Source organism: Mobula hypostoma, chromosome 9, assembly GCF_963921235.1.
Source record: "Mobula hypostoma chromosome 9, sMobHyp1.1, whole genome shotgun sequence".
Taxonomy (NCBI): Eukaryota; Metazoa; Chordata; class Chondrichthyes; order Myliobatiformes; family Myliobatidae; genus Mobula; species Mobula hypostoma.
The window spans coordinates 41263641-41276642 of NC_086105.1; the positions used below are offsets into that span (position 1 = coordinate 41263641).

Genomic DNA, 13002 nt, shown 5'->3' on the forward strand with positions numbered 1-13002 from the left:
TCGCAGTAATCGTTGCCATGGCGGTGGACAACGTGGGGGGAGAGAGAGATAGAATAGGAACAACTCATCATTCAGAACACTGCTTCACTCACAGACCAGCGAGATGGCTCACAAACAGCATTTGGGCGGGTCCTTGGTGATGTCACCTGAGGTCACCGACTGTGACCCCTCCTCCAGATGCGGTCGATCCTCTGCAGTGAACCCGGCACCCAGGCAAGGGCGGACACACACCGGGTTCCCGCTGATCGTACCCTTCCACCCTTGTCGTTGTCTGGTACTTCTCATCCACTCGTGAGAGGCGCACCGCTTCCAGGGTCTCGTTACCTCGGGTGGCGTGTGTGTCGCCTTAGCGAACCTGTCCCTTTTTATCCCCCTGCTGGGGTATCGCCTGTCCATCACTTCAAACAGTTCAAGGTTCAAAGGGGGGAGCCGCTCCAGACAGCTCTCTCTCCCACATCCCTTCATTACACATCTCCAGACGCTGCTCCATTGTTCCTTATCTCTCCTTCCCCTGAGGGCAGGTGGCAGACCAACTGCTGATGCCACTGATGCTAGCCCAGGCCAGCAAACATCTTAATTTTATGTGTATTCTCGTAACACTTCCCCCCTTTAAGGATTTTTACCGGGAGGTAAAAATTACAAACATGACTACATTATTTGATACACACACAATGTACATCTTTATCAGTTATTTAGCTAATACAGAGAATTTGAAGCTGTCAACACCTTGACAGACAGTCATCACATTTTCTGTTCCTTTTACACGTGTTATTAATAATCCCTTAGACCAGGCTCCAACTCAGCAAACTTCATAGTGGCCAAAAACACTGATGAATTGCGACCAATGTAACCTCTCATTTGGTTTTGTCCCGGACCACAATAACAAGGGTCGTCCCATTCCGACTCAATTTTCTCTCGCAAGGGCTTAGTAGGAGGGGGACGGGTATTGACCGCAGAGTTATTGCAAAACTTCCTGCAGTACCCCACCATCTCCAAAAGCCTTCTGAGGGCCCTCTTGTCTGTCGGGGTTGGGAGGTCAGCGATAGCCTGCACTGTAGCTTGCATCACTGCCAGCTGCCCCTGTGTCACCACAATTCCCAGGTAAGTGACCTTCGTGTGGCCGAATTCATTTTTTTCAAGGTTCACTATCAAGCTGGCTTCAGACAGCCGTGTTAAATTGCCAATACACACCTCTGTGTTCATCAGCCCTTTAGTCACTGAATTACTCAAAAAATATGGGTGTTGTTTACTTGGCTGCCCTATTGTAACCACAATCACCCAACGTCCCAGTTCTTTGCATTTCCTCGGGACAATCAAACACATGGGTGCGAGTCGTTTAATTACTCCTTCGGGGATTAAGGGAGAGACCTTATCAGTAGACCTGGCCAAAACAATAGCCTTCTCCCATCTGACCGATCCCATCCTAATCTTTTCAAAATGGTTTTTTCCTCTTATCAGGGGGCCCCTAGCTTCATTGATTTCCACGCTAACACCAACTAGGTTTGTTAGCATATCAAAAGCCGGTGACCGTCTCAGTTCGCGTCGGTCATGATCAATAACATTTTTCCCCCTGGGCAGCCGGTAAATCTCTTTCATGATTCCACCAACTGTTTCCTCCAGCACCGCAAAATGTCCACTGGGGGGTACCTCGTGGGCCATGTTAAAAACCTCATCCCCATAACTCTTTTGCACCACCCCCCACTCCTCATCTGCGGATGCTGTACTTGATTTCCCTTTCTTCCTTAGCACTTCCTCATCCGCACAATAGCTTGTCAAGGCTGTGTCAGAGAGAGCGGTCTCTGCCAAAACCATCAGCCCCTCGTCTCGCTCCTGCGTCTGCACAAGTTCTTTCCTGGCTACTGCTACGTCCGTCCCAGCTCCCTCACTACCTCTTATCTCACTACACCCTGTCTCATACAAGGTTGGCAGAAATGTTTCAGCCAAATTCACCATCGCGGGCGGGGCCTCCATGCTGGCAGGCTGACCCGTCAATCTCACGACTGGGAACACGATTCCTCCGGCGATGTCATTACCGAGCAAGACTTCCACGTCTTTCATCGGTAATTCGGACCTCACCCCGATCGTGACTAGTCCAGAGACCAGGTTGCTCTGTAAATGTATCTGGTGCAAAGGGACTGACTCTGTCCCTTCCCCAACACCTTTGACCTCTACCTCCCCAGTCTGGGTCTCTGAGCTAAACTCTAATACACTCTTCAGTATTAGTGACTGACACGCTCCCGTGTCTCTCCAGATCCGCACTGGAACTGGTTTTAACCTCTCCTTCACTGACACCAGTCCGGCCGAGATAAACCTCTCGCGCCCTTCCTGGACTTTTTCAGACCTGTCCTTCCCTAGCGGTTCGCTTAACAGCTCAATACAGCCATTCAAAATTTCCGCTTTTCCTTTCCCCGTCTCCTTCCTTGGGGCAAAGCACCTGGACGCAAAGTGTCCGACTTTCCCACAATTAAAACAGACGACCCCAGGAGACTTCCTACCAGACTGCTCCCGGTCTACCTTATCCTTTTCACTAGTCCCCGGCTTACTTTCTGACTTTTCCGGTGGACTCTCCCCTCCGTCCTGACTACCCTTCTGGTAGCCTTTACTCGGGGCAAACTTCATTTTATGCGTCAACGCATACTCATCCGCTAACTTAGCAGTTGCGGCTAAAGTGGCTGCCTCTTTCTCATCGAGGTAGGGTCTCATACCCTCAGGGACACAACCTTTAAACTGCTCAATCAGAATCAGTTGCAGCAGTCTGTCATAATCCCCCTCTACCCCTTTCGAGGCGCACCAACGCTCACAATATGTTTGCATCTCGCGAGCAAACTCCAAATACGTGCGGTCCCACCGCTTCCTCGCATTCCGGAACCTCTGCCGGTATGCCTCCGGGACCAACTCATAAATCCTGAGGATGGCCTCCTTCACCACCTCATACTTCTGGGCATCTTCCGCGGATAAAGCTGAGTAAGCTTGTTGGGCTTTCCCTTTCAGTACACTCTGAAGTAAAACAACCCACTTATCCCTCGGCCATTCCTGACTTATAGCCACCTTTTCGAAGTGGAGAAAGTACCGATCCACGTCGGTATCGTCAAAAGGGGGAACCAGCCTTACCTCCTGGGTCGCCCGGAACCCTCCACCTTGGTTCGGCACGAGCCCCTGCTCGGCCCTTATCTTTAACTTCTCCAGCTCAAATTCCCTTTCCCTCTGTTTCTCCTCTCTCTCCAACTGTCTGTCCCTCTCTCTCTCTTTCTCCCGCCTTTCTAACTCTCTCTCTTTCTCTTCGTGTTCTAACTGCCGTACCCGGAACTCGTGCTCGAGTCTCAGTTTTTCAAGCTGTACCTGTACCGCGTCTCCAGCAGGTTTTTCAATAGACACCTCCCCCAGCTCACCTTGGGGAAACACACCTTTAGATACATAGTGCTCTACAATAGCTCTGTGTATCTCCTCTCTCCTCATTGTCGACTTCACCTTAGCAAGATTCACCCGTTTGGCCACAGCTATCAATTCCGATTTCCTGGCATCCTCTAATGCCTCCAAGGTCGGCGCCTTTATAAATTCCTCAACCTCCATTTCTGCTGTTTGTCTTTTCTTTCTTTCGGGAATTTTAACCCAATCAATTTACTCCGTCCCAAATTTAGCGTTCAAAATCGCGGACGAGAACCCCACTTATGTTACGTACCCCGTAACTGGGTTGCCAAACCAGCAGAAATGGATCACTCAGTTGGAGTCTGGATTACTAGAACTAAGAAAGTTTTATTAAAGAAACAAGCAACACAGTAATCGAAAGGATAATAAATGCAACAATTCAACAATGATAACCACACATGTGCACAGAATTAAGATAACAGCATCAATCAAGCTCTATCGTTGTCTAGGGGTAAATGACCAATTTCAAAATGACTCAAAGTTCAGTCCAGTTAGTAGTTCAGTTCGCAGTAATCGTTGCCATGGCGGTGGACAATGTGGGGGGAGAGAGAGATAGAATAGGAACAACTCATCATTCAGAACACTGCTTCACTCACAGACCAGCGAGATGGCTCACAAACAGCATTTGGGCGGGTCCTTGGTGATGTCACCTGAGGTCACCGACTGTGACCCCTCCTCCAGATGCGGTCGATCCTCTGCAGTGAACCCGGCACCCAGGCAAGGGCGGACACACACCGGGTTCCCGCTGATCGTACCCTTCCACCCTTGTCGTTGTCTGGTACTTCTCATCCACTCGTGAGAGGCGCACCACTTCCAGGGTCTCGTTACCTCGGGTGGCGTGTGTGTCGCCTTAGCGAACCTGTCCCTTTTTATCCCCCTGCTGGGGTATCGCCTGTCCATCACTTCAAACAGTTCAAGGTTCAAAGGGGGGAGCCGCTCCAGACAGCTCTCTCTCCCACATCCCTTCATTACACATCTCCAGACGCTGCTCCAGTTCCTTATCTCTCCTTCCCCTGAGGGCAGGTGGCAGACCAACTGCTGATGCCACTGATGCTAGCCCAGGCCAGCAAACATCTTAATTTTATGTGTATTCTCGTAACAAAAGAAACTCATAGCTAAAATTTGGAATTTATCACATGGAAAACCACTATCATAAATTCTCAACCAATGCGCTGCACAGGACTGCAAGACCATAAAATCCTTTCAGTATTATTTCCAAAAATATTACAAATAAGACTGCTATAATAACTAAATCAAATTGATATTTGACATATGATCCATAGGAATATAATATTATGTCAGAACTTTGCAGTCATGTGTCCGGCTTAGTAATTAAATGTTCTATTGTCAAAGTAGTCTAAAATAAAACCAATAACCTAAAATTATATCTTACCGCATTCAACCTGCAGGCATGATATTCTTCAGCAGTGAAGTACCTTCTTGGAGTAAGCAACTTATCTGTGATGCTGGACACATAACAGCCAATTTTGGTCATCTGTGTTGAGGTATTATTTGTTGTTTGTTGATACTGATTTCTTTCAGAAACCGTCTACAGAAAAATAGTATATTTGTTATGTTAATTTATCAAATATGGGTTACATTTATTCAGGTACAATTTTTTTTTATCTAATATATAGAAGTAATGTAGCAATCTCATCATTTTATTATCTAAAATTTTAATAACTTACTGTACTAATAGCAGTCTGTGACAAAAGGGCCACATTCTGCTAAGTGCGGTAAGCAGGTGGCATTAAAATTCACATTGTTACTTTCTTACAGTCACCTGCAGGGAATTTACTTGATGGCTATAAATAAAATTCACATTTTTACTGAATATTAATGGGGTATGATAAGGTGAAGGAACTGTATTCTCTAAGAAAGGTGTCTAGCTCACTACAAGTATAGTCCTAGTAACATCCAGTTGTGTTTTAAGATCCTTCTAACTCCAATTCTCATGTGTTTTGCATTAAAGAATCAAGGTAATACAAGAGCTTCCTATCAGTTTAAATGCCTTTATTTTAGCAGTTAGTAATCAGGGATGGGCAATAAATACTGGGCTTGTCAGTGACAGCAACATGCAGAAGAAGAGTTATAAAAAATAAAGGACACAGTCCTCTTAACATGTTGTCTGCCAGATTGCTTCAAAGAAACACTGCATTAGTATCCAGGGGATGGAAATTTATTCCTTTCAATGTCTGATTTACAGTTTCTGCCACTGTTCAGCATGGATGTGATAAAAGTGGCAGTGAAAATGAATGCAATTCCTGAAAAAAAGATTGATAAGAAGAAACATATGTAATGTATAATTTGTATAAAATTTACAACAAAATAATGCAACAAATTTGCAGTTACAGTTTTATTCAAGTATCCTCTTTTACCTGTGTCTCTCGGCAGAACCTTTCCACACAAATATAATTCCTTTTTGCTGGAGTTTGTGTCCCTGCATGGTGGAATTCTGTTCCTGTAAGCTTGTGTCTATAGCCACCCAAATAAGGCTTATGATATGGAAGTCTTTCGATCTCCACCACCACAGAGCAACTTGTCTCATTATCTACAAGAAATCAGTGTTATGATTTTATTTAAAAAAAAACATTTTCACTTCATCTAATTTTTATTGCAGGTGCAAAACTCTGCAGATGCTGTAAGTCTGAAATAAAAACAAAAAAAAACAGAAAATGCTGGACATTTGGAATAGGTTAGTCAGCATCTGTGGTCAGAGAAACATAGTTGATATTTTGTCTCTCTTTAAAAGAACCTTTTGTCAAGTCTGATTTGCCCTAATAAATGAAATCATAAAATATTCTGCTACATAAATGCAACAGTGAAGAATTAATGGAGCAAAATCCCTTGCTAGTCATGCAGTCTAGGATGTGGGACAGCAGTCCAAGGCCATTCTGTTTTGTGCTCCACTTCAGGAATAACTTTGAAGATGCTCACACCTCCACAAGGAACATGATGTTATCCTATTTACATTGGCATGTATTTCCTAACTGCACCACCACTCTCTACCTCCCTATGGTGAGCAAAACACACAGTATTGTTCATATTTTACCCAAGTTCTCTAAAATAAAACAGATTCAATATTTTTCATTTAATCAGTTGCATCAGCTAACTACCAGGTTTGCAATTATTGTGTTTCTCAAAAACTTAGTACCCAAAATACTTGAATAGATTAGAAAACTTAACTTTGATTTTCTTTCACCATTTTTCTACTCTAAGAAGGAAAAAGAAAACTGTTAATGACTTTCCTCTACTGGAAGTTTATAGAGGGAGAATGAGTAAGTATGGATCTATGTAGAATCAGAATCAGGTTTAATATTACAGGTATACATCATGGAATTTGTTGTAATGGAGTAACATAGGTTCAATGTCCATTCAGAAATCTGATTGCAGAGGGGAAGAAGCCACTCCTGGATCATTGAGTGGGTGCCTTGGGCTCATGTACCTCCTTCCTGATTGTAATAATGAGAAGAGGGCATGTCATGAGTGTTGGGCGTCCTAAATGATGGATGCCATCTTTTTCAGGTATCCCTTCTTGAAGATGTCCTGAATACTGGGGAGGTTAGTACCCATGATTGAGATGACAGTATATAACAATCCTCAGTGCAACAAGTAAGCATACCACCTCAGCATATCATTGGTTACTCGGAGTTTTAGATGTCACTTGAGACTTACCATGTTCTACCTTCCAATGACCAACAAGCTGTCCGAATTCACTGATTGTAGGCCCTTCAGAACACATTTTATTTATGTACCACATTCCACTGAAAGGAAATCAATACAATACCTTTCCAACCACAATAGGCTAGCTGTCTTAGAAGCAATGTGTTACACCAAGACTGTGGTCTGCTAAGTGTTGCTCATGGACAATTAATAATGAATTATTGTTCATTTTACAACTTAAAAAAACCTTTTACTGATGAGTTTTTTAGAAATCTCAAGCCCCATCCCCAACACCCATTATCCTCCTCCCCAGCCACCCAGGAAAACTAAGTGTTTTCGGCAAGCCATAGTCAACTATGTTGGTTCAAAACAAAGAAATTTCAGCTGACAGATCATGTTATCCCTAGTTGTCAGTGATTAATGGCTTTATCTTCAAGGCTCTGTAGTGACTGAAACCTTTTCAGAGAGAGCAGACAATAAGTGTAATACTATGGCAAGCATTCTCGTGCGTCACTTGAATCTGAAATTCAGAGACATTTTGCTGAGTTTGTAAACTAAACCATCTGTAGGTGCTAATGGGGGAAACAGAAACACTGGAAATTCTGCAGATGCTGGAAATCCAAAGTAACACACACAAAATCCTGGAGGAACTCAGCAAGTCATGTAGCGTCTAAGGAAATGAATAAACAGTCAATGTTTTGGGCTGACACCCTTCTTCAGGTCTTGGATCCTATTTCATTATCATAGCCCTCCCTGCCTATTTTATCAATGCTCTACCTGCCTACCGGATTTGCCAGCATCATTTGGTGTATAACTGATGGGAATAGGGTTTCAAATGGAAGCAAGAAGCCAAATTAGTATTGCAAATTTGAGATCCAGATCTAGGTCTCTATCAAATTCAATCTAAGCTGGAAGTAAATTTCCCGGTAGAGAAGCCAGTAAATGTATCAATCATGAATGTTATACCTGTCTTGACTTTGAAGGCCTAAGGTATTTGAACAGCTATAACTCTGTGACTGTTGTTATTGACATGCATTTTTCTTGCACCTGCTCCGATAACTCTACAGAAAGCAATGGGGTTTCTTCATATCTTCAATGGAAATGGAGTCAACAATCATTATAGTGATAATTTTCAAATTTTTAAAAGGGTACTGTGTGAAAATATAACCATCTATTGTGCTTAAAATGCGGTATGAGTCCATAGTTATTCTTTCTACAGATTGAGACCAATAGAAATTTAGGAATTAATCCTTGGACCCCATCACTAACATTTTTTAAAATGACAAATGGATAAAACTCAAAAATATTTTGTTTGCTTTACTTTTGTAACTACATCTAGAATCACACATTTCCCATTACACCATTAATCAGACTTTAGGGTATGTATTCTTATAAAATATCTCCAGGGATGCAGGTTTTGCACTACCTTTCTCAATTTTGACCATTATCACATCAGATGTGGTAGCTTCCTGCTGTGTTCTGATTCGCTTGATTGGACAGTTTTCAGGGTCAGTTGATGACAATTCTAGCTGGATAGCACCATGTGGTCTGACATCTAAATCTACCAGTGTTTCAGAATCCTTTACCATTCTACCTACAATGCAAGAGGAGATTATTAGTTCATCATTGTTCTGGAAGCCATTGGAGCATGTAATGGGCTGAAGTTCAACAACTTCATTCGTCGATTCATGCAAATACAACATACTAAAATACAAAATACCATTCATAATCCAAGAAAAATTGTAAAACATAATTCTATACAATATAGTTTCAATATTTTTGAAAAAGAAGTGCTTTGGATGCAATTTTGATGTTATCTCCAAATAATCTAGTGTCAAAATGTCAAAGTTGTCCTCAGCAGGGCCTTCTCTCTGAAGATGCTATCCCCAATACCCCATGCACTCCTACATCAGTTGAATGTAGAGGAACTTTGCATCTTTTAATCAAGTAGCAAAAATGACGGAGTCACGGATGCCATGATTGTAGGATTCTTAATTGCAGATAGAAGGCAAATCAAAGGGTGGACTTTTGCATTCCTTCAAAGCCGTCACAATTATTAACATATTTTAATCTCTTTAATGTTGAGGTATTGATAATAAAAACTGAAGTAATGATTTTTTAAAAATAAAACATAGTTAAGCATAAAACATAGAGCATAGATATCTGCAGCACATTACAGGCCCTTCGGCACACAATGTTGTGCCGACCATGTAACCTACTCAAGAAACTGCCTAGAATTTCCCTACCACATAGCCCACTATTTTTCTAAGCTCTATGTACCTATCTAAGAGTCTCTTAAAAGACCCTATTGTATCTGCCTCTACCACTGTCATTGGTAGTGCATTCCATGCACCCACTATTCTCGGTGTGAAAAAATTATACCCACTTCGAAGCACCTTAAAAGTATGACTAGTATTAGCCTTTTCAGCCCTGGAAAAAAGCCTCTGGCTATCTACACAATCAATGCCTCTCATCATCTTATACTCCTTTATCAGGTCACCTCTCATCCTCTGTCGCTCCAAGGAGAAAAGGCCAAGTTCGCCCAGCCTATTCTCATAAGGCATGCTCTCTAATCCAGGCAACATCCTTGTAAATCTCCTGTGCACTCTTTCTATAGTATCCACATCCTTCCTATAATGAGGTGACCAAAACTGAAGACAATACTCCAAGAGCGGTCTAATTAGGTCTTATATAGCTTTAACATCACCTCACAGCTCTTGAACTCAGTCCCACAGTTGATGAAGGCTAGCACACCATAGGCCTTCTTAACAACACTCTTAACCTGCACAGCAGCTTTGCGTGTCCAGTGGACAAAGACTCCAAAATCTCGCTGATCTTCCACACTGACAAGGGTCTTACCATTAATATTATATTCTGTCTTCAAATTTGACGTACCATAATGAACCCCATACTTATCTCAGTTGTACCCCATCTGCAAATTCTCAGCCCAGTTCTACATCCTATCAATCTCCCACTGTAACCTCTGACAACCCCCCAGACATAACACAACACTCCCAACTTTTGTGTCATCAGCAAACTTACTAACCCACCCTTCTACTTCCTCATCCAGGTCATTTATAAAAGTCACAAAGAGGAGGGGTCCCAGAACAGATCCCTGTGGAACACCACTGGTCACCATCCTCCATGCAGAATACATTTTAAAGTTAGAATTAAAAACATTAAACTAAAGCAAAATTATTTTAATAACGTATCTTACCTTTTGCTTCTGAATCCACTGACCTAGAATACCCACTGAATTCAATTGGGTCTGAGATCCTGCAATAGGTCTGTTGACAGAGGCTTTGAGAGGGGGCTTTCCTATTGCAATGCTAGAGAATCCTAGCTAGACCAGACTTTCCTGGAGTAAAATGTCAAAATATAGCAACAGATTGACCACCCTCCTTTCCACTCCTAAACCTGTAGGGAAGTATATGCAGTACATGCACATAATTCTGAGACTTACTACACTTGGAACTGCTGAATGAGCTGAAAGCTTCAGTCAAAAATTAAGCTTTATTAAGCACAGTTTTGTTTTCTGGGTATCATGACAAATATTACCATTTCTCTGCTGGGTACAATCGTCACCTAGAGAATGAAAATATGCTCCACCTTGTTCCAGATATTATTGGTTTCTGGGACAATTTTTTTGCCTTTAATCAATATGTATCCAGTGTCAAGCCATACAAGAATAAACTCAAGGGTTTCAAATCTCTAAACTGCAAATCAAGTGTAGTCACCCCAAATTTGAGCAAATAATTATTTTGAATTCTATCTCATCATAAATCAGCACAGATTATGCATAGAAGTGTTGCCTAGCCAGCAGCCCTCCAGTATCTTTGCAACTAAAATTAGTTGGCTTAGAAAGGGATTTGTCCTGGAATAATGTGCACTGCCACCAGTCCAATACTTTCTGACATACATGGGGTACCGAATCTGTAATTATATTCTGATGCCATTCCGGACAAGGCTTAGTCTTGTTAGAATTTCCCAGAATTATGCTGCGAAATCAGCTCTCAGATCCTTGCTTGTAACGGCATTCCGAGTCTGTCAATTGGTCTGGGACTTCTGCATTAGATGGCAATATAGTCTTTGATGGAGACACAAGAAATTGCAGATGCTAGAATCTGGAGCTAAAAAACAAGCTACCACTCAGTGGGTCAAAGAGAGGCCAAGGAATGGTTGACTATTCAGGTTAATACCCTTCATTAGGACTCCTGTAGTTTCAATGGCTGAGTGTCGGCAGTAGCCAGCAAGATCAGACCCAATAAAATTGCAGTTCTTTATCCCGGTAAGATAGTGGTGCATCCGATTGCAGCGGCTTCTACAGAGTCAACAAAGGGTCCTTTTTAAATGTATTTTTTATGATCGCAAGATCCTAATAGATATTAAGAACTTAAAGTACTGCAGGTCTACTCCATCAGTGAGTTGCTCGTTGGTACAGAAACATAAGGAGCTGGACTTGATGCAGATCATGTGGCTGCTTGCAACAGAGAGGCTTCAGAAGAGCTGATGTGCTAAGGAGGCATGCAGTCTAATATAGAATGACCGCCTTAGGCACTTTTTTTTGTGATCGTAAGACCCTTTCGGACATTGTTAATGTAGAATGCTGCAAGTCCGATTCACTGATTTATTAGTGTACAGCAGGGGAGCTGCATAGCCTCAGTCATAGCGAGGAGTAGGCCTCAAGCCACACTTCGCCTATTACAGACATCACACCCTGCAAAAACTTACTTCAGGGAGGTAGCACCATCAATTTGCGGGAGACTCCCAGAACTTCCAGGAGAGATGGGATGTCTGCAATAGAATAGCTCCTTAGCAGCTAGCCAGCTAGTTTAAATAACGTTAGCTATGCTAATGAACAAATGACACCTGTTAAACTCACCTCAACATGTCCTTTACAGTCTTAACCCACCATGGGCAATAGAAAAGTCACTGTTGCAAACAGTGCAGCGAGCAACACTGTCATTATTTTTGACCCCTATTAGGCAGGGGTACACTTTAGGGTGGTCTGGAGTGACGTATGTTTGATATTTTCTTTTTTTGGAACACTCTGGCATGGCGCGTGCGCTCTCTCTCTCACGTGCACGCTCTCACTCTCTCTCACGCTCTCTCTTGCGCTCTCTCTCTCTCTCTCTCTCTCTCTCTCTCACTCTCAAAAAAATTGATTTCCAGGATATTGTATATAATTTGCGAGCATCAGGGAGTCACTATTAGTATGCAGGAGACTCCCGGAACTTCCGGGAGAGGTGGGATTTCTGCTATTAACAACTGCTAGGACAGAGGCTTTGAAGCCAGTGCACTCTACTGGGGGTGGTGTGGCACAGCATCCAGACTGCTGTTGGTGCTGCCCCCCCCCACCCCCCCACCAGTATTTGCCTGGCAGAAGACAAGCTGTATTGTGGTTGACTGCAGATTTCTACAGCATTCATGAACTCAGCATCTGGACTATTTTTTTTTGTGTGGCTGTATTTTACTGATATCTTACATGTGCTTGACACCTTGTATGTGCTATGTGTACATTATGCTGTGTGTGACTGTTGGTACTGTGCTTTGCAACTTGGTCCCAGAATAATGCTATCTCATTTGGTTGTATTCATGAGTATTCATGTATGATTGAATGATAATTAAACTTGAATTGAGATCCGATCCCTAAAGAGAAATTCCAAGTTTAAATGGAGAGAAATGACCATTAGGAAGTGAGGAAAGCTTCATATAATTTATCGGAAATATTAAAAATTTATCTGAAATATGAAACTTTAAAATATTAGTCTTTTTAAGTTTTATTTTTTAACAATTTTAATTACTAGGATTTGTTTTAATTTTGAATGTCTGTGAATCTGTCAAGGATGTGCACAAATAATCGAGCTATTTAACAGTGGGTACACAAGAAATTGTTCAGGATTGACAGTAAAT

The 13002-nt window shown here is 42.4% G+C and overlaps 1 protein-coding gene across 1 annotated transcript in view; it reads right to left on the minus strand.

The window, feature by feature from the left end:
• Positions 1-13002, minus strand: part of iqub (IQ motif and ubiquitin domain containing) — a 68432-nt gene that overhangs the window by 16813 nt on the left and 38617 nt on the right. The window contains exons 10-12 of the mRNA XM_063058147.1: positions 8516-8683; positions 5805-5977; positions 4820-4975 (exon numbers count right to left, since the gene is read on the minus strand). Of these exons, the coding sequence (XP_062914217.1) occupies positions 4820-4975; positions 5805-5977; positions 8516-8683 (497 nt within the window). The remainder of the gene's footprint in view (positions 1-4819; positions 4976-5804; positions 5978-8515; positions 8684-13002) is intronic.